Source organism: Mirounga angustirostris, unplaced genomic scaffold (assembly GCF_029215605.1).
Source record: "Mirounga angustirostris isolate CCGP_5_RB_7025 unplaced genomic scaffold, mMirAng1.0.hap1 SCAF_9, whole genome shotgun sequence".
NCBI lineage: Eukaryota > Metazoa > Chordata > Mammalia > Carnivora > Phocidae > Mirounga > Mirounga angustirostris.
In genome coordinates, this window is record NW_026991717.1 from 96,597,276 (window position 1) to 96,625,209 (window position 27,934).

Sequence of the window (27,934 nt, forward strand, 5' to 3'; positions counted from 1 at the left end):
GAAGTGATGAGAGCAGACATTCTTGCGCTGTTTGATCAGTGGGAAAGCATAGAGTATTTTACCATTAAGTATGATTTAATTGTAGGTTTTTCATAGGTGTTCTTTATCAGGTTGAACAAGTTCCTTTCTATTCCCGGTATGCTCAGAATCTTTATCAGGAATAAATGTTGGATTTTGCTAAATGCTTTTTCTGTGTCTATTTAAGATGATCATGTGGTTTTCTCATTTTGTTTGCTACTATGGTTAATTACTTAAAGTAATTTTTGAGTGTTAAATCAAAATTGCATTCTAGGATAAACCCCACTTATTGATGATGTATTATCTTTTCAAACATGTTGCTGGATTACCCTTGTTAACCTCTTATTTTCCTTTTAAAGTTTTGCATCTGTGCTTATGAAGGATAGTATTAGTCTATAGTTTTGTTCTCTTGCAATATTATTTGATTTTGGTTTTGGAGAAATGCTGGTCCATAAAATCATTTGGAAAGTATTCATTCTTTACTCTTCAATTTTCTAGAAGAGTTTGTGTAGAATTGGCATTATTTTTTCCTTAAATGTTTGGTAGAATTTACCTATCCACATCATCTGACTTGGGAGTTTTCTTTGTGGGAATATATACAAAGAAGAATTCAGATGATTTCTGATTGAGTGATCTTTGGTAGTTTGTGTCTCTCAAGGAGATTGTTAATATTTTCCAAGTTGTAGGCAGAAAGCTACTCATAATATTCCTTAGGTACTGAGCAACCTTGTTATTCTTTCAATATTTGTAGATTCTGTGGTAATATCTTTATATTCATTCCTAATATTTATAATTTTTTATTTTCTCTTAGAGGATTATCAATTTTATTGATCTTCTCAAAGAATCAGATTTTGGTTTTCTGCCATAAAACCAAACCAGATTTGGTTTTATTTTTCTGCTATTTCATTGATTTCTTACTCTGATCTTTATTATTTCCTTTCTCTGCTTACTTTGGATTTAATCTGATTTTTTTTTTTCAGTTTCTTAAGATGGAATTTGAAGATGTTAATTTTAGACCTTTTTTTCCTTTCTAATAGAAGTGCTCAGTACTATAAACTTCCCTCTATGTATTGCTTTAGGAATACCCCACACCTTCATGTGTTAAGTTTTCATTTCATTTGGTTCAAAATACTTTTTAGTTTCTCTTCTGATTTCTTCTTTGATCCATGGGTTACTTAACAGTGCTTTATTTAGTCTCCACATATTTGGATAGTCCAGAAATATTTCTGTTAATTTTTAATTTAATGCAATGTGGTCAGAGAATATACTTTGTATGATTTAATCCTTTAAAATGTATTGAAACATATTTTATAGCTCAAAATATGGTCTATCTTGATAAATGCTCTACGGGCACTTGAAAAGCATATGTATCACACTGTTGTTAGACTAAAATGTCAGTTAGGTCAAGCTGGTTGGTTTTATTGATTTTCTGACTACTTGGTCCACAGAATTATTCTGAGAGGGGTATATCTGATTATAACTGTGTGTTTGTCTATCTTCCTTATAATTTTATCAGTTTTTGCTCATTTATTTTGAAGCTGTGTTATTGGGGTCTCAAGAATTTAGGGTTGTTACATCTTTTGACAGAGTGGCCCTAAAGAAGTAGTCGTCTGCTCTGAAGTCTACTTTGTCTGATATTAATATGGCCACTCCAGCTTTCTTTTTAATAGTATCATATATCTTTTCTTTTACTTTTGACTATTTGTGTTTTTATAAAAGTACATTTCTTACAGGCAGCATCTAGTTGGGTCTTACATTTTTCCATTCTGACAATCTCTGCCCTTTTTATTTTTTAAAAAAATTTTATGTAATAAAAATTATATGTAATAAAATATACAGCATGATGATTTGATATATATATACACATAGTGAAATGATTACTTGAGTCAAGCTAGTTAACATATCATCTCTTCATAGTTACTGGTTTGGTTTTTTAACAAAAGCACCTGAAATTTACTCTCTTAACATATTTCCAGTATTTAGTACAGTATTATTAACTAATATAGTTGTCATGAGGTCCATTAGTCATCAGTAAATCTACATGGCTTCAACTTTATAGTCTGACCAACATCTCTCCATTTCTCGCCCCTGACCCTCAAGCTCCTGGTAATCATCATTCATTCCACTCTCTGCATCTATAAGTTCAACTGTTTTAGATTCTATATAAAAGTTACTTATGCAGTCTTTGTCTCTAGTGCCTGGCTTATTTCATTTTGTAATGTCCTACAGGTTCAAATATGTTGTCACAAATGACAGGATTTCCTTCTTTTTATGATTAAATAATATTCCACTGTATATATACACTATACCTTCTCCATTCATCTGTCAACAGACACCAAAGGTGGAAGTTTGTCAGCATAACAGAATTTCAAAATTGGAACTAATCTTGGAGGGCATCCTTACCAATGCTCATTTTATACTTAGGGAATTAGAACCATAAAATAGATTGTGGTCATATAGCAGGGTCAGAATGCAAATTCAAGTTTTCGTTTTGTTTCTTACTTCCATTTAGTACTCTATCCATTACTTGAAGCAATGACTTTTGGAAATTAAAATAAAAAAAAATCTGTCAACAATTCTCTGCTATGAGTGTCTGATTAGTTTTGTATTTCATGTGAAAAGAAAAAGTAGATATCTATGTTATGAGAGTATTACAGAAATATATATATATGACAAATTTACTTTTGTATATTTAACATTCAGATTTGACATGGTATGTATTCTAAAGCATGAGGAAACCAACTCTTAGAAATGACTAGAGTTTCCTCTTAAATCAAATCAATCTCCCAGTTTCTAAAATATGGAAAAATAACATATAGAACATCAATTTCACTTCTAAACAAACTACACAATCTAGGAAATGTAGGGATAGAAACATTAATTAACAATTATCAGTTGTAAATTACCAAAATAAAAAATGTAATCACTACTATTAATTCCTAATTTAAATGCTTTAAAGGATATGAACAAAATTATTACTTGCTAGCTTTTCAAGGCACTAAAAAAATAAATTGGGAGAAATGCTGCATACTCTATACCTTTATTAAAGGGTCACAATCTAGTTTATTAACACACTAAAAGCTCTCACAAGTTCTGAAATAAAGAAGTAAAGAAACTTCTGCTTAATACAATATTGACCAGAACTATAAAATGAGGTTCTGCTATCAATGATACTTATTAATAATCACATAGAGCTAGAAGTTCCAGGTAACATTCTGGGTTATGGTTTGCTAATTTATTCTCATTTTGGGAGAAACAGTAAAAGGCTTCATGTTTTATGCAAAAGGATTCCTTCTCTTGTCATAAAACTTAAGGGGAAAGACAACTTATTAGGATTGAGAGGTCTGGTGATTCATTCACAAAAAACAATTCACACCCGTGGCTTTCCTTAACTCTGCAGCAACTGAGGGCCAAACCTGACAAAATGGAACACCAGACATCACCACTGTTTATACCAGCATCAGCTTAAAGGAATTCTTGTGACTCATTCAGAAATAAAGAACCAGGCTTACAGAATTACAATATGAGAGGTTAACAGAAAAATCATTTGGTTTACTCTTTTTCTTTAGGGCAGATCATCATTTTACAGTTTTCAATTGTGAAACTAGAACTGCCTTTCTATCCACATAAGCAAATGTATTACCTGTAAAGTTTCTCTGCACACATAGGCTATTTGTAATTCTGATAATGGCCCAGTAACTAGGAAAAAAGAAAGACCACATTGTTATACATTTCAATACAACAGGTTAAAAACAGTCTACCGTAAAAATGACAAACTATTATAAAACTTCTGTACATATCATTGGGTGACTTCTCAACATGAGCACACATTGTTCTTGTAATCAGGAAACAAAAAAAAAAATTAAGTTGAGAACTTTAAAATGTACTTTAAAAATGGAAGATTTACTCTATAAGAACTCTGGTCACTGAAAATATAAGCACCCATTATGTGCAAAGCATAGTACTAGGCATCATAGGATGTTCTACAGAACTAAACAATAGACATGATCTTAATTCTGAACAATTTTTCTAAAGTAAAGCCAAGAAATGAGATAAACATATATAATTAATTACAGTTATATAAAGAAGTAGAGAACCGTAAGAGATCAATTGTTGAAATATATTGAAAGGCAACATATACTATATTTTTCAAAATAGGAAGGCTTGATCCAGCACCTTCTCTAAGAATTTAAAAAGTAACCAGGTACCTTTTTTTTTTTTTTAAGATTTTATTTATTTTTATTTTAGACAGAGACTGTGTGAGCAGGGGAGGAGTAGAGGGAGAGGGCGAGAGAGAGAATCTCTGGCAGACTCCTCGCTGAACACAGTGCCCAAGGTGGGGCTTGATCTCAGGACCCTGACAGATCATGACCTGAGCTGAAACCAAGAGGTGGTTGTTCAACCAAATGAGCCACCCAGGCGCCCCGACTTCTTTAATTTTTTTTTATGATTGATTTATTTATTTTAGAGAGAGAGAGAGCATAAGCAGGAGGGGCAGAGGGGAGAATCTCAAGCAGACTCTGTGCTGAGCATGGAGCCTGATGTGGGGCTCGATCTCATAACCCTGAGATCATGACCTGAGCTGAAACCAAGAGTCAGTGGCTTAACCGACTGCACCACCCAGGCACCCCTTCTTCCTTTTTAAGATTTATTTATTTGAGAGAGAGAGAGAGCGAGCGTGAGCTCATGTGCTCTTGGGAGGAAGGACAGGGAGGGAGAATCTCAAGCAGACTCCATGAGGGTGGAGCCCTATGGGGCGGAGAATGGGGGGACAGCCTCGATCCCATGACCCATGAGATCATGACTTGAGCGGAAATCAAGAGTCAGATGATTAATTGACCACCAAGGCACCCCCCGGGTCACTTGTGACAACCAGATCTCTATTATGAAATATAAAATCCTTTTGTAAGTACCTAACCAGACACTTAAAAAATAGGCCTTCCAGGAGCGACTGAGTGGCTCAGTTGGTTAAGTGTGGGACTCTTGGTTTTGGCTTAGGTAATGATCTCTGGGTGTGAGATCAAGCCCCATGCTGGGCTCCGTGGAACTCTCTCTGCCCCCCCCCTTCTCGTTCTCTCTCTCTTAAAAAAAAAAAATGCATTCCAATACCGTGAAAATATTTGAAATCTGGGGTGGTGTTTGCTGGCAGTGAAACCAAATCAGGTACTTATACATAACCTTCCCTTAAGAGAAATATTTAACTGCATATTTTAATCACTGGCTCTCTACAGCTACACAGCAACATAAAATTTTGATATTTAGCAACTGGATAGACTAATAAAACAAGGGAAGCCGCCTTATTAACAGTTTATTGTAAGTGTAGATATTCTTGATTACTATGCTATCTAGTATACAATATACAGGGATGGATACTTCTTGGATTCAATTTAATTCAACAAATATCAGGTTTAATAATGGAAAGTAGAAATTTCATAAATAAGATTAATGTCTTAAAACAATCTTTTTGTTGGGGCGCCTGGGTGGCTCAGTTGGTTAAGCGACTGCCTTTGGCTCAGGTCATGATCCTGGAGTCCCTGGATTGAGTCCCGCATCGGGCTCCCTGCTAAGCAAGGAACCTGCTTCTCCCTCTGACCCTCCCCCCTCTCATGTGCTCTCTCTCTCGTTCTGTCTCAAAAAAAAAAACCCAAAAAACAATTTTTTTGTTTTAATTAATTTTAAAAATTTAATTAAAAAATGCCAGCTATATAGTTTTATTTATCCATATTCTTGAGTTCTCAGTCTGTAAAAGTGTGAATAAAAATTATAACTGTAAAAAACTTTTCAAATAAATGATCATAATTCTTCATAAAATCAAAGAAAAGAATTTTAAATTGAGTGGCATACAGTTGTTTACCAATAATTCTTTAAAATTAGCAGTAGGATAAAACAAAAGAGAACATTAATTCTAGTATGACAGAATACATAAGAAAATGACTAGTGTATAAGAAATCAAAACTTTTAAAAAATGGGATTCACTCTTGTTTTATTTTTTTAAGACTTTATTTATTTGAGAGAGCGTGTGTATGCAAGCACAAGCAGGGGAGAGGGGCAGAGGGAGAGGGAGAAGCAGACTCCCTGCTGAGCAGGGCGCCCAATGCAGGGCTCGATCCCAGGACTCTGGGATCATGACTTGAGCAGAAGGCAGACGCTTAACCAACGGAGTCATCCAGGTACCCCTCACTCTTGTTTTAAAAACTCTTTGTAATATTTTGTATATTTGTAATATTTATGTGGTATTAAATATTACTTAAATAAAAAGAGGCAGTGTCCAGAGTTTAGAAATCAGTCACAACTATTTTTTTGTCATGGGTTATGTGACAAAATTAGATTATTATTATATTTATTAATTTATAATTAAATAATACATCAGTACATTTTTATTAGAATTCAAAATTTTACTTATGAGTCCCACCTTATCCTCCCCTAGAAGTAATGACTTATCAATGTGGTACATATCCTTTCATTTTGCTATGCATTAAAATTCATATATAATGTGAATATAAAAAGTTTTATTTTTAAAAGTCTTAAGTGTGATTGATTATGCTATACATATTTTTTCTTGATCCAATTTTTCCATTTAAAGAGGCCTTGGAGAGATATATCCAGGTCAGTATAAATGGAGCTAATTCATCTTTTTAAACACTGCATAGTATTCCATATTATAGAAGCAGCATAGTTTATTTAACAATTGCTCTATTGATTATTTTAAAAATCTGACCTCTACAAGCTACAAATATTATTTAAATTTGATGAGCACTTATTTTTACATCTACTATGGTTGTATTTGTAAACTTGATGACTGAAATTTGATAAGACTGTCAATATAAAGATTTCAGCCCAGAAATGTTTGAAAGTATTTCACATAATTCTTAATAAATGATACAATGCAAAGCTGCAACGGGAGTTTTACTATTCCATATTCAGTTAAATAAAGAAAAAACATTGTTTTATAAGGATCTCTGCTTAGTCTCATAAACTCTAGAAAATCAGGAAACTGTCAACAACAAAACAAATTGGAAGCTAAATTATGGAGCCAAAATGAAGACACTTTCTAAATAGTAAAATCTAATTCAACTCAGAAAATGGCCTAATTACCTAACAGAATGCTCAATAAAACATACTTCAAATGTTTGAAAATTATACATTCTTAATACAAAAATATAGCAACAATTAAACTGCTTTCTTAGTTATGCTAAATGATTTTTAAAATAGATATATAATTTCTTTTATCTGAGAGTTAACCTTTGTATTTCAATTCTTACTTACAAGGAAGTTGAGGCAGTTTCAATTGTAGATAACGTATTTTCCTACAGACTACGTAAGATTTCCTAGAGACTACATCTAAAAAGTAAAATTTGGGTTGTACAAGAACTCTTGGATTTCTCAGTTCAGGTTTCAGCAAATTTAACTGGATAACCAACAAAAATAAAGTTTCGATTTCTTGTATGCACTAATACTACAGGAGCAGAATGGAAGAATGTAAAGCAGTGTATCTACCTACCAATATCCCTGGTTACCTACAAATGATAAAAACAATCATTAAAGTCAAAGTCAGTTTTAAAATGTAAAGTCAAATTAACAGTACCATGGTAAATATCTTGAAGTGATCCACCACCACAGTATTCCATACAAATCCACAGTTTTTCTCGACTAATATGAAAGAGAAAGAAAATTATATTAGCTAGGAATTCTTAATCACTGAAAGCTCTGAAGGCTTTCTCTCTTCAGTACACCAAGGTTTAGAATGGATTACAGGGTGTACAGGAAATTGCCCTGGCAGTCTCTCTTCCAGATACAGAAAAGCATAGTAACTTACCATCTTCAATGGTTTAGAATATAATCAGTTTTATAAGCTAAAACACTTATTTGTAATCATTTGTAATATTTATTGCCAGATAAGATGTAACTGCATAAATGGAGGTGTCACTAATATAGCAGGGGAGACAGTAAGAAAACCTGAGAAAACTTTAGACAATATAACTTTAAAAATTTATATATAACAGCATTTACATGAAAAGGAGGGAGAGTGGTAGTAAAGAAGTATAAAATACAAGGAGAGCATATGCTTTTTTTTTTTTTTTTTACCTGAGATAGCTCCCAAAGTAGGCAACGATGTTGCAATGTTTACATTCTTTAACCATAAATATTTCTTGCTGAATCAAAGAAAAATCATCTCCTGAAAAACAAAATGATAAAACTTAGACACCAAGTTACATTTTGAGTCTTATATATGGGAAAAAGAAAGGAAAACTTTACAATAAATGTTAGAGATGAGGAATTAGATACTCTTAATACTTTGGTGGGAATATAAACTGATACATTCTTTCTAAAACACAGAAGCCTTAAAAATATACAAAATCTTTGAACTCATAATGTCACTTAAAAAATTTCTTTTCGGGCACCTGGGTGGCTCAGTTGGTTAAGCGACTGCCTTTGGCTCGGGTCATGATCCTGGAGTCCCGGGATCGAGTCCCGCGTCGGGCTCCCTGCTCGGTGGGGAGTCTGCTTTGCCCTCTGACCCTACCCCCTCTCATGTGTTCTCTCTCATTCTCTCTCTCTCAAATAAATAAATAAAATAAAAAAATCTTAAAAAAAAAATTTCTTTTCTGTACAAATCAAAACCTCAATGAGATACCACCTCACACCAGTCAGAATGGCTAAAATTAACAAGTCAGGAAAAGACATGTTGGCGGGGATGCAGAGAAAGGGAAACCCTCCTACACTGTTGGTGGGAACGCAAACTGGTGCAACCACTCTGGAAAACAGTATGGAGGTTCCTCTAAAAGTTGAAAATAGAGCTACCGTACGACCCAGCAATTGCACTACTGGGTATTTACCCCAAAGATACAAATGTAGTGATCCGAAGGGGCACATGTACCCCACTATTCATAGCAGCAATGTCCACAATAGCCAAACTATGGAAAGAGCCTAGATGTCCATCAACAGATGAATGGATAAAGAAGATGTGGTGTATATATATATACAATAGAATATTATGCAGCCATCAAAAAAATGAAATCTTACCATTTGCAAGAAAGTGGATGGAACTAGAGGGTTTTATGCTAAGCAAAATAAGTTAATCAGAGAAAGACAAGTATCATATGATCTCACTGATCTGAGGAATTTGAGAAACAAGACAGAGGATCATAGGGGAAGGGAAGGAAAACTGAAACAAGACGAAACCAGAGAGGGAGACAAACCATAAGAGACTCTTAATCTCAGGAAACAAACTGAGGGTTGCTGGAGTGGAGGGGGGTGGGAGGGATGGGGTGGCTGGGTGATGGACATTGGGGAGGGTGTGTGCTATGGTGAGCGTTGTGAATTGTGTAAGACTGATGAATGTACGCCTGAAACAAATAATACATTAAATGTTTATAAAAAAAAATTTTTTTTCTGAAGGAGACTGCACAGAGATAAATGTTTCTACAATGTGACTTAATAATGAAAGAATGATTAAGTAACTTATGGTCCCTCTGCCTCTCCCCACCACTTGTACTCTCTCTCAAATAAATAAATAAAATCTTAAAAAAAAGATTTGGTGGCTGGGTGGCTCAGTTAGGCAATCTGCCTTCGGCTCAGGTCATGATCTCAGGGTCCTGGGATGGAGCCTCACATTGGGCTCCCTGCTCAGCAGGAAGCCTGCTTCTCCCTCTCCCTCTGCCCCTCCCCACTTCCCCTGATCTCTCTCTCTCTCTCTCAAATAAATAAATAAAATCTTTAAAATATAAATAAATAAATAACTTATGGTACAGTTATACATATAATACAGTTAAAACATGTTTTGATTTGAAAATATGTTCATGATATATTAAGTAAAAAACGTAAGTTTTATACATAAGTACATATGTATACAGAAAAAATGTCTCAAAAAACTTACACAATGTTTATGTCTGGGTGGTAAAATTAAAAGTAATTTTGCTTCTTTTTATTTGTATTTTCCAATTTGTTTATTACAAACCTGTTTGAGTTGTTTAACTAGGAAAAGTTATATTAAAATGAAATATTGGGTAGTTATGGGAATTTCATGGTTGTTATGGGAATACCACCTAAAATGATACTGTCACCATCAAACTTCGTTTTATATAGTAGTCTTTTTTGGGGGGCCTTTTTCAGTTTTTAATTCCAGTTAGTTAACATACTTTATCTATATTAGTTTTAGGAATACAACAGTGATTCAACAATTCTATTCATTACTCATTGCTCATCATAAGTGTCCTCAATCCCCCTTCACCTATTTTCCCCATCCTCCCCCCACCCCCCTTCCCTCTGGCCACCAGTTTGTCCTCTATAGTTTAAAGAGTCTGTTTTTTTGTTTCTTTGTTCATTTGTTTTGTTTCTTAAATTCCACATATGAGTGAAATCATATGGTATCTTTCTCTGACGTATTTTGCTTAGCATTAGTCTCTAGATCCATCCATGTTGCTGTAAAAGGCAAGATTTCACTTGTAAAAAAAAAATATTTCTTAATTGTCTGCTAGTAGAGGGGGCTCAACGGAGATAATCCAAAACAGATGATGATCTATGTTTCCCATTATCAGTTTATGCAGAAGTAGGGAATAACTCCTGCAAGTTACAGTAAAAAGCCTGCTCACCTAGGTGTAGAGGCTTTCTTTGTCCACTCCTGGACACCAGAATACGGTTTCTCCTTATATCTTACTCCTCTACCTGAGCCTTTTCCATTACAGATTAAAACTGATTTATACATGCTAATCTCCAACAAGCAGGCTAGATTCTAGCCTATCCCTCACTTTACCAGGAAGCCCTGAATTACAAAGGAAAAGAAGAGTAAAGAATTAACTAACTTTGTTAATATATGCTACTCGTTGGATTTCATCTTACTCTCACTTTTAAATGTACACAGAAGTCATATCTGAGCTGTGCTAAAAAATGCTCCAGTTAAGTCTGGGATTTAGAACAGATTTTCTCACAGGAGTAACTTCACTAATGATGTCTAACTTCTTAATGGTGTCTAAATTCTTAAACTGACCTTTAAAAGCCAATATGGCTGAATTAATACTAATAACAAACCACTACTTCCTGGGGAAATTTAGCTGAGTTCCTCCCCCACCCCCCAACTGTGGTTCCAGCAGAAGCTACATGAGGTTTCTGCCAGAAAAGGTGGGGTCTTGGTGAGACTGAGCAACAGTTTTCTACAGCTGTAGCTGGAAGCTAGAGTTCACAAGAACAGGTCATTAATAACTCAGATGTTTGGGGACTGTGCCTTCTTTGATATACTTAACTTTGTGAATAAACTCGTTTTGAATATATTCTTCATATATCTGTTTCACCATTGTCTTAAGCTTTAACCCAAAGCGGGTAGAATGTTCTTTGAATTGAAACTGTACCATGGAGAGACATATAAAGATAATATTTTTGTAGTCTATCCTGAAAGGCAGATAAGCTACATACAATAATTCATTACAGATGCAATTATTCTTTGAAGGGTTTTACATCAGCTTCTTCAAAATGATCTAAATTTGGGTTCACTTTATTCTTCTGATTGGGTGATGACAGACTACCGTTTCCTTTTGAGATAAAAAATAAAATCTACTAGGTTCAGACACCTCAGGCTTATAGGTTCCAGCTCTGTTGTTCACGTAAAAATGGGTTTTGAGGAGATTATTTCCTCAAAAAAGAGAAGTTTCATTTGAGACTAGCTGAGAAATACAGAACCCCATATCTGCAGTTTTGACTAAGTACCTATTATTTCCAACCAGATGTCTTGCTAGCACCTTGAATATGCTCCAAGGTACCAATATCTTCTCTTAAGGACCAAATAATTTTCTCTTTGGACTTTCTATTTGTGTTAAGGACACTTTTTTTTTCTACAGGACTAACCTCTGGCAGCCTCTCCATAGCCCTCCTAAGAAAACTGACCTCGGTGCAGCAAGAGCTAGTCTGTGTCATGTCATCTTTTACTTGCTGAAGGCACTGAGGTGGACAAATGACCTAAAAAATGGGATAGCTAATCACATTTGGTGTCTTGAAAATTTGAACCATGGAGACTAAGTTGTTAGTAACAAGGAGAATCACATTAAAAGTGGAATATTAGAATAAGAGTCTATGAATGATTGTGGCTAAGGTTACTAGAGATGTACTGAAAACCTGGCTGATGAGTATATTCTTATATAGGAAGGAAAAGATCCACCAGAGCTTGAATGTGTACCAAAGCATAGGCAGAGACAGCTGGGAAATCCCTGAGACCAGAAGCTCATGACCTTAGGCATGTGTGTGTGAGTGTGTGTGTGTGTGTCTCTCTCTCTCAGGAACTCAGCCTGATACTCTTAGGAAAAAAGACTGGCAGTCTTCAGCCAGAAATGTGATCCATAGGGAGCAGGAAGGGATGGTAGCTCTGTGTCTGAGATGGCTGACATTGGAATCAGTCCTGCTTCTTAGCAATATGTTGTTGCTTATTTTATAAATAACATGAAAACAAACTTCTTAGGACAGCTAAAAGGTACTTTTTTATTAGTATCATCCAACTATTACATAAAGGCCTATGTATTACACTTGCTAGTTTTATCCCATTAAAATTCTAAACTGGATGTTTAAAGTAATGTCTCTCATTCTTAACTAATCATAAAATCACTTATTAATTAGAGATTCCTAGGCTCACTTTATGCTTTCTGAATCAGAATCTTCAAGGGATTCCTAAGATCAGGCAAGTTTCAGAAACACTGTTCTAAATAATTCTGTTTGGATAAGTATTTTCTGAGTTATAAGTACCTGATTTACAGTTTGTAACAACAGCTATTTATACTGACACAACCATTCCATTCCAACATTATGCATCTTCATTGTTTGTTTTGGAGAACAAACCTGTCAAGAAAGATTTAACATTTGGCTACTGATATACACAATTATTTGATTTTTAAATATATATATATATATATTTCTTTTACACTCCTTCCCTTTACCCCTTTGGATGGCAGGAAGGAAAGAGGGCAATGAACATGCATGTATTAATTTGTTACGCCCTGACAGTTAATTCCATATCAGGCAATCTTTCTCATAAATACATCTATTTTCCTTAATCATCTTACTCATTTCTCTCTGTCATCTAATTCCTGGTCATTTACTACAGGAAAATCTCATTCTCTATTCTCTTTGTTTTATGCACAAAGCAGAAAACAACTCTAAACACGGTTAGTAAATTTAGAAACTACTATTGTTAACATCTACTCAAGAAAAGGAAAGCCAAAGTCCTGAAGTTAAATTGGACCAACAAACATACAGAGAATGTACCTGCTACTATTAAAGCCTTCGCAAGTGCCTAGATATCCTCTTCAAAATGTCCTTAAGATCTGATTTTCTAGGGGCGCCTGGGTGGCTCAGTCATTAAGCTCAGGTCATGATCCCAGGGTCCTGGGATCGAGCCCTGCATCAGGCTCCCTGCTCAGTGGGGAGCCTGCTTCTCCCTCTACCACTCCCCCTGCTTGTGTTTTCTCTCTGTCAAATAAATAAAATCTTAAAAACAAAAAAAAAATCTGATTTTCTAGTATCTTGTGGAGAGTTTTTGCATCTATGTTTATGAGAGACACTGGTCTGCAGTTTTTTTTGTACCGTCTTTGGTTTTGGTATGAAAGTAATATTAGCACTATGAAGTGAGGCAGGCAAGTCACATTCACTGTGTGCTGACCCTGTCAGGTACTGGGAATGTATTAGTGAAACAAATAAACAAAAATAGACAAAACACTTGCTCTCTGGGTGGGTGTCAGAAAGTAAAACAAGTGAATATATATGTCAGGTACTGTAAGTGCTAAGAAGAAAAGTTAATTAACCAGAGCTTGGGTTCAGAGAATGACGGAGCTAAGTGCTGTTTTACATAGACTGAAGGGTCAGAAAGGCCTTTCCAATAGGTGATGTTTGAGCAAATACATGAACGTAGTGAGGGAGTAGGTCAAATGGATCCCTAAGGGAATAACATTCTAGGCCCAAGGAACAGCAAATATGAAAGCTTTAAAGCAGCAGTGTATCTGGCACATTAGAAAACAGAGAGACCCCCAGTGTTTGTAAAGTGAACCAGAACAGTGGTAGAAGATGGGATGAGCCAGGAATTAGAAGGCCAGATCAGAAGTGGCCTTTTCTGGAGTGTCTGGGTGGCTAGTCAGTTGAGCGTGTGATAATTTCAGCTGAGGTCTTAATCTCAGGGTCATGAGTTCAAGCCCTGCATGGGTTCCACGCTGGGCTTGAAGTCTACCTAAAATAAAAAGGGGGGAACGCCTGGGTGGCTCAGTCAGTTAAGTATGTGACTCTTGATTTCGGCTCAAGTCATGAGTTGTGAGATCAAGCCCTGAGTTGGGCTCCATGCTCAGGTAGGAGTCTGCTTGAGATTCTCTCTCTCCTTCTGCCCCTCCACCACCATGCACCATGATGCGCACTCTCTCAAAAAAATAAAGTCTTGGGGCGCCTGGGTGGCTCAGTTGTTAAGCGTCTGCCTCCAGCTCAGGTCATGATCCCAGCTCCTGGGATCAAGCCCCGCACTGGGCTCCCTGCTTGGCGGGAAGCCTGCTTCTCCTTCTCCCACTCCCCCTGCTTGTGTTTCCTCTCTCGCTGTGTCTCTCTCTGTCAAATAAATAAAATCTTTTAAATACATACATACATACATACATACATACATAAATAAATAAAATCTTAAAAAAAAAAAGGGAAATGGCCTTTTCAGCCATCATCATAAGGACCTTGGATTTTAATCCGAGCAAGATGGCAAGCCTTTGAGATTTTTGAATAATATAGTATCTTGGTTTCAGAAGGATTGCTCCGGTTCCTGTGTTGAGAACAGATTCAACATAGCATATGGGGGGGCAGGGGAGAGAAGAAGTTGGAGGGGGGCGGTGATAGCTCAAGGCCTAAAGCAAAGCAATCATTGAGATAACTCATGCTAGAGTTGGAAGTGGTTTAAGCCAGGATGGCAGCAAAGAAAGTGTTGACAAAATTAAGAGTCTGGATATATTCTGAAGGTGGAGCTTTTTGAAGGTAGGAATGTTTATTTTTTAAAAGTTCCACAGGTGATTTTGGGGGTTCCTGGGTGGCTCAGTTGGTTAAGTCTGCCTTCGGCTCCGGTCATGATCCCAGGGTTCTGGGATCGAGCCCTGCATCAGGCTCCTTACTCAGCGGGAGTCTGCTTCTCCCCCTCCTTTCTGCTCATGTGCTCTCTATCTCTGTCTCTCTCAAATAAATAAAATATTAAAAAATATATTAAAAAAAAAGTTCCACAGGTGATTTTCATATATCCTCCTTCCCTCAATAGAACCACTAGCATAATTCCTAACCTGCCTGAAGTTATGCAGTTATTAAGTGGCAGATGATATTTAGAACCCCAGCAATCTGTCTCCAGAGCCCCAAACCTATCCTATCTCTCAAACCCCTAAAATGCTGTTCCTTTCATGTGACAATGTTTTGGAGAGGGCTATAACTTTGACTAATACTAGCAAAATATTCTTTAATATATATTGAACTTCCAGAGAGTTTAGCATATTTTAATATTTCCACAAAAAGTGAAACAAGATTTTCCAATTGTTATTTCATCAAATATCAATGGGTTCATGCTTTTCCTATCTACTACAAGTATTTCTAGTACAAGTATTGTTCGTATTTCCTACTTTAATCCTTCTTAAACAAATATTCACAGAAAGCTATCAGAAACATGTCTAGTTCTATATGGGCATCAATAATGGAAATTACTTTTTTTAACGAAATAAAACCTGTTTTATTTCTTATTATTGTATCACATTAATATTTTTATCCTACAACAGTCAGTCAATGTAGAAAAATATAAAGAACAAAATAAAAGTCACCCACAAATCCACTATCAAGAGACACCCACCACTCACATTTCTTCCAGTCCTGTAAGTATTTAAGGTTTCTCCCACCATAGACACAAACTGGACTCCTACTCTACAGGTTCACGACCCATTCTGTAAACATTTTCTGTGTCATTAAGAATCATTTAAAAGGTATCCAAATTGGAAAGGAAGAAGTAAAATATTTGTTTGCAGATGATATGATCTTATTTATAGAAAACTCCAAAGATACCACAAGAAAACTTTTAGAATAAACAAATTCAGCAAAGTTTTAAGAAACAAAATCAACACAAAAAATAAGTTGTGTTTCTATACACTAATAATGAAAAATAAGAAAAGGAAATTAAGAAAACCATTCCATTTACAATTGCATCAAAAAGAATAATAGACTTAGGAATGAACCTAACAAAGGTGGTCAAAGTACACTGAAAACTACAAAACATTGCTCAAAGAAATTAAAGATGACATAAATAAACAGAAAGATATCCCATGTTCAGGATAAGATGGTTTACTATTGTTAAGATGTCAGTAAAATACCCAAAGCAATCCACAGATTCAACATAATCTGCATCAAAATTCTAATAGCATCTTCTTAGGAGAAATAGAAAAAAATCATCCTAAAATTCATTTGGAACCTCAAGGAGCCTCAAATAATTTTGAAAAAGAACAGATATGGCAGACTCACACTTCCAGATTTCAAAACACCTTACAAAGTCACAGTAATAAAAACAGCATGCTACTTCTGTAAAAACACACGGATCAATAGTTCAGAGCAGAGAGCCCAAAAATAAACCCACACAATTATGACCAAATGATCTTTGACAAGGGTGCCAAGACCATTAAACAAGGAAAAGACAGGCATTTCAACAAATAGTGTTGGGAAAACTGAGTATCTTCATACGAAAGAATGGAGATGACCCTTATCTTAGACTATATATATACAAAAATTAACTCAAAATGAATTAAAGATCTAAATGTAAGATTCAAAATTATGAAACTCTTAAAGTAAAACTTCCTAACATTGGATTTGGCAGTGATTTCTTAGATATAGCACCAAAAGCACAAGCCGACGAAGGCAAAAATAGGTAAATGGGACTATGTCAAACTTAAATTTTTTTTCATCAAAGGACACAATCAACAGAGTGAAACGACAACCTGTGGAATGGGAGAAAATATGTGCAAACCATGTATCTGATAAGTGGTTAATATCCAAAAAATATAAAGAATTCCTACAACTCAACAACAAAAAATAACCAATTAAAACATGGGCAAAAGACTTGAATAGGTATAGCTCCAAAGAGGATATGCAAATGGTCAACAAGCATATAAAAAGATGCTCCACATCACTAACCATCCAAGAAATGCAAATAAAAACCACATGATATCACCTCACACCCATTAGGAAAGCTATTATAAAAAAACAAAAACAAAAACCAAACAGAATAACAAGTGTTAGTAGAGACATGGAGAAGTTGAAACCCTTCTGCATTATTGGTGGTACTGTAGAATGGTACAATCGTTATGGAAAACATTACCGCAGTTCCTCAAAAAATTAAAAATTTACTACCATATGATCTAATAATCCTATATCTAGGTATATATCCAAAAAATTTGAAAGCAGGTATCAGGGATATTTGCATGCCCATATTCATAGGAGCATTATTCATGATAGCGGAGAGATGGAAGCAACCCAAATGTCCATCAACAGATGGGTAAATGGATAAACCAAACGTAGCTTAGACATACAGTGGAATAGTATGCAGCCATTAAAAAGGGAAGGAAATCCTGTAACATGCTAAAACATGGATGAACCTTGAGGATATTAGGCTGAGTGAAATAAACCACTCACAAAAGAACAAATTATAGGAGGTATCTAAAGCAATCAAGTTTATAAATATAAAAAGTAGATGGTTACCAAGGGCTGAGGGAAGGGGAGCAAGGAATTGTTGTTTAATAGATGTGGACTTTCAGTTCTACAAGATGAAAAAGTTCCAGAGATATGTTTCACAACAATGTAAATATATTTAACATCACTAAACTATAAGCTTAAAAATGGTTAAGATGGTAAAGCTTAATAATAGGTACTTTTAAATAACATAATAAAAATAATTTAAAATTATGTGAATATAGCCTAATTTATTTAACCATTTCACCATGGTTGGATATTCAAGTTTTAAAATTTACTGTTTTCAAATATGTTTTATAAATAAAAATCCAGTAATCTAAAAATTGTGTTATCATTTACAGTAAAATTACAATGCAAAAAGTAGCTTTTTTTTTTTTTAAAGATTTTATTTATTTATTTGACAGAGAGAGACACAGCGAGAGAGGGAACACAAGCAGGGGGAGCGGGAGAGGGAGAAGCAGGCTTCCCACGGAGCAGGGAGCCTGATGCGGGGCTCGATCCCAGGACCCTGGGATCATGATCTGAGCCGAAAGCAGACGCTTAACAACTGAGCCACCCAGGTGCCCCCAAAAAGTAGCTCTTTTAATTAATATTTGTAACACTTAGCAATGGAAAAAGCTTTTTTTTTTTTTTAAACCAGGCATGGAAAAAGCTTTTTGTACTAATAAGTACTAAATATATTTCTGAAGTTTATGAAATGAAATCAATCTTAAAGACATATCAAAGGGAAAACTGATTTTACTATACAGGTAATACATTAACAGTATCATTTCCAGAAAACCAATTAATCCAATGCTAAATATTCTGTCAGATAATTTTCAAATGTCTTGTTGATTTGATTGTTTTTGTTGGTAATAAGGAAATAGGAGTTTTTTCCACTGAGCAAAATGAGGATAGACTGTGAATAGAACAGTCATTTCTAACAAAACATTTTCCTTGGGATGCCTATCTTAGATTCTGAAAACTCATCTACAGAGAAAATCCCTATCAGTTTTAAATTCACTAATTTAGAATCAGACACTGAAGCTCACTTTTTAAATTACACGGAAACAAAAAGTATCTTCATTTCAGTATTATCTTCTGTTCAAAAAGCAAACTGGGATCTAACTGAAACTGAGTACCCTTGCATAACAAAGTGATTTTTACCTATAAAATGACAGAAAATGTCTCTTTAGCCTTTATAAGCTTTCTGTATCTATTATTTAAAGGCAATTAAAAAAAAAAAAAAAACCGGGGCACCTGGGTGGCTCAGTTGTTAAGTGTCTGCCTTCGGCTCAGGTCATGATCCCAGGGTCCTGGGATCGAGCCCCGCATCGGGCTCCCTGCTCAGCGGGGAGCCTGCTTCTCCCTCTCCCACTCCCCCTGCTTGTGTTCCCTCTCTCTCTGTGTCTCTCTCTGTCAAATAAATAAAAATCTTCAAAAAAAAAAAAAAAAAACCCACTGGTGGGCACTTGTGACCCCAACTTAACTTTTCCACCAATTCAGACTTGAACTTTCCAAATAGTGAAGACAGGATACTTATTTTAGTTAAGTAATATTAACTTAATACTTTATTTCACAGATTATTTTGAAAAATCAAAATTGTTAGATTTTAAAATAGAAGTTAAATACTAAAAAAGGAAGAAAATAGGGGCGCCTGGGTGGCTCAGTTGGTTAAGCGACTGCCTTTGGCTCAGGTCATGATCCTGGAGTCCCGGGATCGAGGCCCACATCGGGCTCCCCGCTCAGCAGGGGGTCTGCTTCTCCCTCTGACCCTCCTCCCTCTCATGCTCTCTGTCTCTCATTCTCTCTCTCTCAAATAAAAAAAATAAAATAAAAAAATAAAAAAATAAAAAAAGCAAGAAAATACCACTTACCCAGAATAGCTGACATCTGTCCTATTTGGCCAAAGCTCCTACTTTGGGATTTCTTTCAAGAACATTAACAAGGCAATCTAATGGTTGTTTAAATCTTTATATACATTTTGACTTTTTAAAAATTTACTTTCTCTGCTTATACTTCCAGCAAACAAGATGAAGTATTATAAAACAAAACTGAGGGGCACCTGGGTGGCTCAGTCGGTTAAGCATCTGCCTTTGGCTCATGTCGATGATCTCCAGGTCCTGGGATTGAGCCCCACATATCCGTCCTGCTTCCTGCTCAGTGGGGAGTCTGCTTCTCCCTCTCCCTCTGCCCCCCCCCCCAACTGGTGCTCACTCACATGCTCTCCCAAATAAATAAAACAAAATAAAATGAAATAACTGAGAAAAGTTTTAAACATCCAAAGATACAGATTCCTATTCATTTTGAAAACTGTCTAAACCAATGAAGTACATTTAACTTGTTATTTTATTTAAAAATGCTGAATTATTTCATGAACGTTTCCAATTCAGCATTTTAAAAAACAAACAAAAGTATATCACGTTAATCACCATGGATAATGATTTTATTAAATCACATCCTTATAAGCAAAGCTCAGTTTTGTTTTGTTTTTAATTGAGGTATAACTGACATACAACATTTTATTAGTTTCAGATGTATGACACAATGATTTGATATTTGTATATATTGTAAAATGATCACCACAGTAAGTCTAATTAATGTTTGTCAGTAATCACAAAATTTTTTTCTTGTGATGAGAACTTTTAAGATTTATTTTCTTAGCAACTTTCACATATGCAATACAGTATTGTTAACTACAGTCACCATGCTGTACATTACATCCCCATGACTTATTTTATACCTGGAATTTTGTACCTTTTGACTCCCTTCATCCATTTCACCTACCCCCACCCAATTGCCTCTGGCAACCACCAATTTGTTCTTTGTATCTATGAGCTTGGTTTTTGTTTTTATTTAGAGTCCACATATAAGTGAAATCATATGGCATTTGCTTTTTCTGTCTGACTTATTTCACTTAGCATAATGTCCTCTAAATTCATCCATGTTGTCACAAACGGCGGGACTGCACTTTTTTTTACATATACACACATCTTTATCCATTCATCCATGGACAGACATTCCATATATATCTTGGCTATTGTATCTTGGCTACTGTAAAAAAATTGCTGTAATGAGCATGGGGGTGCATATATCTTTTTGAGTTAGTGTTTTCATTTTCTTCAGATGAATACCCAGAGTGGAACTGCTGTATCAAAGCATAGTTTCTATTTTTAACTTTCTGAGGAACCTCCACACTGTCTTCCATAGTGGCTGCACCAGTTTAATTTCCACCAACAGTATACAAGGGTTCCATTTTCCTCACGTCCTCACCAACACTTACTTCTTGTCTTTTTGATAAGAGCCATTCTAACAAGTGTGAGGTGATATCTTATTGTAGTTTTGATTTGCATTTCCCTGATGATGAGTGATGCTGAGCATCTTTTCATGTGTCTATTGGCCATTTATTTATTTATTTATTTTTTAAAGATTTTATTTATTTATTCATGAGAGACAGAGAGAGAGAGAGAGAGAAGCAGGCTCCCTGCCGAGCAGGGAGCCCGATGCGGGACTCGATCCCAGGACCCTGGGATCATGACCTGAGCCGAAGGCAGACGCTTAACCATCTGAGCCACCCAGGCGCCCTCTATTGGCCATTTAGATGTCTGCTTTTGGAAAATGTCTACTCAGAGCCTTTGCCCATTTTTTAATCAGACTGGGGTTCTTTTCACTACTGAGTTGTTCACAGTTTTTAATAAACTATCATGTGCATAACTTTAAAATACTACCCTTTAGTTTCACCAGAAAAGAGGGATAATAATAGGAGAAGAAAATGAAGGGAGGGGAGAGTAGGATTCTGATGATCAGCTTTCTCAGGAATCTTGCTTCTCTTCTGGCTGTCGGCTGCCACTAGCTACAGATTTGTTGAGCAAAATGAGCATCTGTAAAATGAGTTAGAGGGAAGGCTGCAATTCAGACACAGACAGGAAAACATGGTGACATGCATCATAATATCTGCCTGCTTTTCTAGGGCAGTCCTTATGTCTGACCAAAGAGATGGAAAATGAAACTAAAATTCACAATGGTATCATCAGTATCATTTATTTTCAATACTAATTACTAGTAAGCCAAACTTTATTCGAATGTCACCATTCGTAAGATGTAGGTACGCATATTTAATAAGTATCTACTATGAAAATAAGATATAGAGACGATTTAATCATTCTTAAAAATAATCATTCGCCTGTGTATATGAAGGGTAACAAAAATACAGAGACACAGGAAAGAATGCTGACATTTTCTTTTTCTTTTATTTTTGTGGCTAATTAAAAAAACCAATTCTCTACGCTAATTTATTTTTAACTCTAAGTTTCACTTAGAATTTTTATGAGTATTGGAGTTGCAAAAGCAATCTGTTTCAGTGAAATTTTATTTTATTTTTATTTTTTTTTAAGATTTTATTTATTTATTTATTCGTGAGAGACAGAGAGAGAGAGAGAGAGGCAGAGGGAGAAGCAGGCTTCCCGCGGAGCAGGGAGCCCGATGCGGGACTCAATCCCAGGACCCTGGGATCATGACCTGAGCCAAAGGCAGACACTTAACCATCTGAGCCACCCAGGCGCCCTCAGTGAAATTTTAAATATATTATTACATAAATATATATTATAAATATAATAATCTTTAAGATTAAATTGTGAGGTAAATCTGTAATAAAATTCAGGACTGGACAATTAGTATAAACTTCAATAATCTATTTTTACCTGGGGTGAAAAGTATTATTAAGTTTACAGCTGGGATAACATTTACTCAAAAAAAAAAAAAAAAGTCTTGTTTATGTTTTACCAGACATAAGGCTTTTTCTAAGTCATACTGGCAAATAATTATCTTTTCATGTCTAAATATAATTCTAAACCAGCTCATCTGTTAAATCGATACAAGGAAGCACTTTTGTATTATACTGGCTTTAGCACAAATTTTTTTAAAAGCTGTTGAGTACAGTTAAAAATTCATTTCTGAAATACAGCTGTCTCCAGAATTATTTGAAGCATCTGAACTGAATGTTGGGAAAATTCATTAGCATACCATCATATTTTTTTTAAAGATTTTATTTATTTATTTGAGAGAGAGAATGAGAGAGAGAGAGAGCACATGAGAGGGGGGAGGGTCAGAGGGAGAAGCAGACTCCTTGCTGAGCAGGGAGCCTGATGCGGGACTCGATCCCGGGACTCCAGGATCATGACCTGAGCCGAAGGCAGGCGCTTAACCAACTGAGCCACCCAGGCACCCGCATACCATCATATTTTTTACCTAATTTTCACATTCCAAAAATGTGAAAAACACCATCTACTTTGGTGAAAATGCTAAAATGAATGAATGAATGAATAAATAAATAAATATCTATGGTCAACGGAAAAACATTTTTTTAAAAAGAGGCAAAATAGGGGCGCCTGGGTGGCTCAGTCGGTTAAGCGACTGCCTTCGGCTCAGGTCATGATCCTGGAGTCCCGGGATCAAGTCCCGCATCGGGCTCCCTGCTCGGTGGGGAGTCTGCTTCTCCCTCTGACCCTCCCCCCTCTCATGCTCTCTCTCTCTCATTCTCTCTCTCTCTCAAATAAAAATAAATAAAATCTTTTAAAAAAAAAAAAGAGGCAAAATACATGGGGCGCCTGGGTGGCTCAGTTGGTTAAACTACTGCCTTCAGCTCAGGTCATGATCTTGGGAGTTCCAGGATCGAGTCCCGCATCGGGAGCCTTGCTCAATGGGGAGCCTGCTTCTCCCTCTGACCCTCCCCCCTCTGATGTGCTCTCTCTCTTTCTCTCTCTCTCAAATAAAATCTTCTAAAAAAAATAAATAAAAAGAGGCAAAATACAAAAGAAAAAAATCCTCGAATAAGATGTAATGAAACCATCCAAATGAATAAAATTACTGTCACAACCAGAAGATCAATTCCTCAAATTCTAAAGCACAGATGATGAAAATAAATGAAACTATTTACTAAAATGCAAAGTATATATATTTAAAGTATAAGAAAAACTTATAGTTGTTATTTGCTAAATTTACTAAAATTACAATTACTATTAACCATGAACTGAAATCTGAAGATATAATAAATATTAAGGTCTTATCTTCTGAACATCACAGCTCATAGAAGATAAGCAGTATTAGTGCCACAAATAATCAGGCAGAAGCAGCAAGACCTGCAGAGGAAAAAACGCCAAGACAGCCTTACAGTTTCCCCCAACACTACACACAGAGAAAATGTCTACACATTTTTGAGGGTGGAATAATGTGTGATACAAATAGTTCTATATTTAGTCAACTGGTCATTCTTATTCAAAGGCAAAAGAAAGACATTTATAATATTCATTTGTACAAAAACTATTTACTGAGTGCCTACTGTACCGTATTACACTGTTTCAGATGCTGAAATATAGCAGCCAAGAGAGACCACTACATATTTATTTATATTTATTATACAAACACATATACATACATAAACATATACATTTTATTTCAGAGAACTAAAATAACAAGAGCTTGAGTAGCCACTTCAAATTAGGTAGTCAGAAATGGCTCTCTCTGAGGACATGACTTTTATGTTGAGATGTAAATGACCAGAAGCCTTCTGTTCAAAAGATCATGAAAAATAGTACTTCAGGTAGAATGAAGGGCTAGTTTAATCTTGGACTGTTTAAATAAAAAGAAATGAAAGCAGACTAGAGAAGGGAAAAAGTTACATGATGAGTTCAGAGAAGGAGACAGAGCAAATCATGTAGGGTTTTATAAGCAACGTTGAAAGTGAGAATATTATTCTAAGTGGATTCGAAAGCTTGAGAGGTTTGAAGCAGGAGAGCACTATGATCTGATTTGTGTTTTAAAAAGATCAGTCTGGTGGCTTGGTGGCAACCAGATGGTAGTAGATGGGAGGTGGGGGATAGGACAGTGAGACTAGAAGGGTAGAGAAGACAATAAAGAGAAGTAGACAGATGCAGGATATATTTTAGAGGTAGAGTTGAAGAAACCTGCTAACAGACTGACTCTGGAGTACAAATAAAAGAGAGAAATCCCAAGGACACCGCCTAGATTTTTGGCTTGGCTAACTGCTTGTCAAAATGGGGAAGACTGGGCGCCTGGGTGGCTCAGTTGGTTAAGTGACTGCCTTCGGCTCAGGTCATGATCCTGGAGTCCCTGGATCGAGTCCCGCATCGGGCTCCCTGCTCGGCAGGGAGTCTGCTTCTCCCTCTGACCCTCCCCCCTCTCATGTGCTCTCTCTCATTCTCTCTCTCTCAAATAAATAAATAAAATCTTTTAAAAAAAAATGGGGAAGACTGAGGGAAGAGCAGGTTTGGGGTGAACAATCAATTTGTGGATTCAAACTATACTACTGCTAATACATAGAGGAAAATGTATATGATTATTTGATTCATTCTATTAATAGCTGATACAAAATAAGCCAGTCAGAATGGCAGGGACATGGCATGAAAAGACCAATACTGAGCACCAAATCCACTTAAATATAAAACTAAGTTCAAATAATTGGTATATTATAATTCTTAAAAGATATGCAGACTAACACACACTCAATGCCCCAGTATAATAAAAAAATTCTCAGGCAAAAACCTCCAAATAAACTAACCAATGTCTGAAAACTGGGAGATGAAGAGGCAGGGGGGTATAAACATGTAAAATTCAACATCTTTAAGCCTAGAAGTCAATGACTTTCAGTGCTTAAGTTAATAAATCAAAAACATCCATTTAAACATGTTAATCAAAGTCTTGTAAGCCATCCTATCCTCTGTTAAAACTAGACTGTGTACCTTTCAAATTATCAGCAGTAAAAGAGCCATAATTTTTTAAATTTTTAAAAGCTTCAAAAAACATTAGAAAATAAAACCACAACAAAGGATCAAACATTTCACTGAACAATACAGTAATAGACTCATCTATTAAAAGGAGAAAGATTCAGATTGGGTTATAAAATAAAACTCACATACACCTAAAAACCAATGACCCAGAGAGGATTAAAGTAAAATGACAGGCCCAAGTATAGCAGCTGTATCCATTTGTTAATATGCCACACAAATATAATCAAAAAGGAGAGTTGGCAAGATCAGTGTTTGACGAAGTTAAACTAAAGGCAAAAGGGCATGAAAAGCTATCTAACGAAATGCTATCGATGAAAAGCCACCTGCCAGAGAGAAAATAAGTCCAATAAATCAATGACTTACATAAATATCAACAGTAACCAACTAGAAAGTGTAAGGGGGGGGAAATGACATTCGTAACAGCAAGAAATATCATAAATATGAATTATTTGGCAAGTTATAATACTTGGCTGAAGACCTGAATTTCTACTCTCAAAATGCTGTATCTTCTAAATTAACCTCACAAGCTTTTTTCTCTTTGAAAAATGATTTTAAAGTTCTCCTGAAAAATAAAAGCAGTGAAGATTATAAAATGCATTGAAAAGTTAGAATCATCAAAAACAGGATAGTACTGAAGAAGGAATAGGAGGGAAAAACAATCACTGGAACAGAAAACAAAACCCATGGATACATGGAAATTTAGTTTACAACAGTCAAGGCATTTTGACCCTGAGAATAAAAGACAAGAGTCCGTGTAAACAGCTCTGGGAAACAGCTCTGTGGAAACAGCTCTGGGAAACTTGAAAAAGAATAAACCTAGAGCTCTCCTTCGCCCCTTAGAACAAAATTGTTCCTGATGGAGCGAATATATAAATACTGGAAGAAAAGAAGGGAAAAAACTAGAAAAAATTACAGTTAAATACTTTTAGAATTGTCTAGTAGAAAAGGCCTACTGAGGAAAAGGAGAATAGTGAAAGGAAAACCGAAAATTTATCTAAGAAGAAAGAAATCACTTTCACACAGAAAAGAAAAGGATGACAAGCAGAGTACAAAGAAGACAAACTGGGGAAAACTTGAAAAACATATGAAGAGTCACTATTCTCAAAGTGCAAATGGCATCTAAAAATCAATAATAAAAGACAATTTGGTAGAATTGGGCAAAATATAAGTATAGGCAAATAACATAAAAATGATCAAATACTAAAATCACATTATCAAGCATTTATTGAACTTCTATATTATTCTTTTTGGGAGGAGAATTTAAACATTAGTCAATCTTACATATTAAGGGACTCTGACATAAGGTCAACAAGCACAAAAAAATTCCAACCTTTCAATCTTAATGGTCCCCAAAATTAATCTTTATGTATTAAATAATAACATCATATGATGGTATATGTTTCTCTTTTATGACTTAATAAGAAGTCAGTATAGTAAGATTTTTAAAGATACATTCAACTCAAATAAGTGAATATGCTAAAGCAAGCCCAGTGCACTCACTGGGGGCAGAGAAGGGATAAATATCTTTCTTCCCTCTGAGAACGCAGCCCATTCATTATTTGGACTATAACCATCCCTTGAACATAACTTGAATATCTGCTCACGACTCCTCCAGAAGAGGCAAATGCTTGCATAGTTGTGTTATATTCTCTTCTATTTGTGTTAGTGACATCATTGGAGATCACTCTATACTTACTAAATAGAACTTAATAAGAGAACTCTTAAGAGTATTTTTTTTTGTGATCCATATTTTTTTTTATTCAAGCATAATTGGCAAACAGTATAATATTAGTTTCAGGTGCACATGATTCAGCAATTCTATACATTTCTCAGTGCTCATCACAATAAGTGTACTCTTAATCCCCTTCATTTTTTTGTTGTTGTTATGTTAATCACCATACATTACATCATTAGTTTTTGATGTAGTGTTCCATGATTCATTGTTTGCGTATAACACTCAGTGCTCCATTCAGTACGTGTCCTCTTTAATACCCATCACCAGGCTAACCTATCCTCCCACCCCTCTCCCCTCTAGAACCCTGTTTGTTTCTCAGAGTCCATAGTCTCTCATGGTTTGTCTCCCCCTCTGAATTTCCCTCCTTCATCTTTCCCTTCCTACTATCTTCTTCTTTTTTTCATACATAATGTATGATTTGTTTCAGAGGTACAGGTCTGTGATTCAACAGTCTTACACAATTCACAGCGCTCACCATAGCACATACCCTCCCCAATGTCCATCACCCAGCCACCCCATCCCTCCCACCCCCCTCCACTCCAGCAACCCTCAGTTTGTTTCCTGAGATTAAGAATTCCTCATATTAGTGAGATCATATGATACATGTCTTTCTCTGATTGACTTATTTCGCTCAGCATAATATCCTCCATTTCCATCCACATCGTTGCAAATGGCCAAGATTTCATTC

The 27,934-nt window shown here is 35.6% G+C and overlaps 1 protein-coding gene across 5 annotated transcripts in view; it reads right to left on the reverse strand.

Annotated features, from left to right (window-relative positions):
- The window catches only part of MAP4K5 (mitogen-activated protein kinase kinase kinase kinase 5), a 110,393-nt gene that overhangs the window by 54,374 nt on the left and 28,085 nt on the right, over window positions 1-27,934 (reverse strand). For all 5 annotated transcript variants that reach the window (XM_054513698.2, XM_064571022.1, XM_054513699.2 and 2 more), the window contains 3 exons: window positions 8,104-8,194; window positions 7,604-7,668; window positions 3,662-3,717 (listed from right to left, as the gene is read on the reverse strand). In XM_054513698.2, coding sequence (XP_054369673.1) covers window positions 3,662-3,717; window positions 7,604-7,668; window positions 8,104-8,194 — 212 coding nt within the window. The remainder of the gene's footprint in view (window positions 1-3,661; window positions 3,718-7,603; window positions 7,669-8,103; window positions 8,195-27,934) is intronic.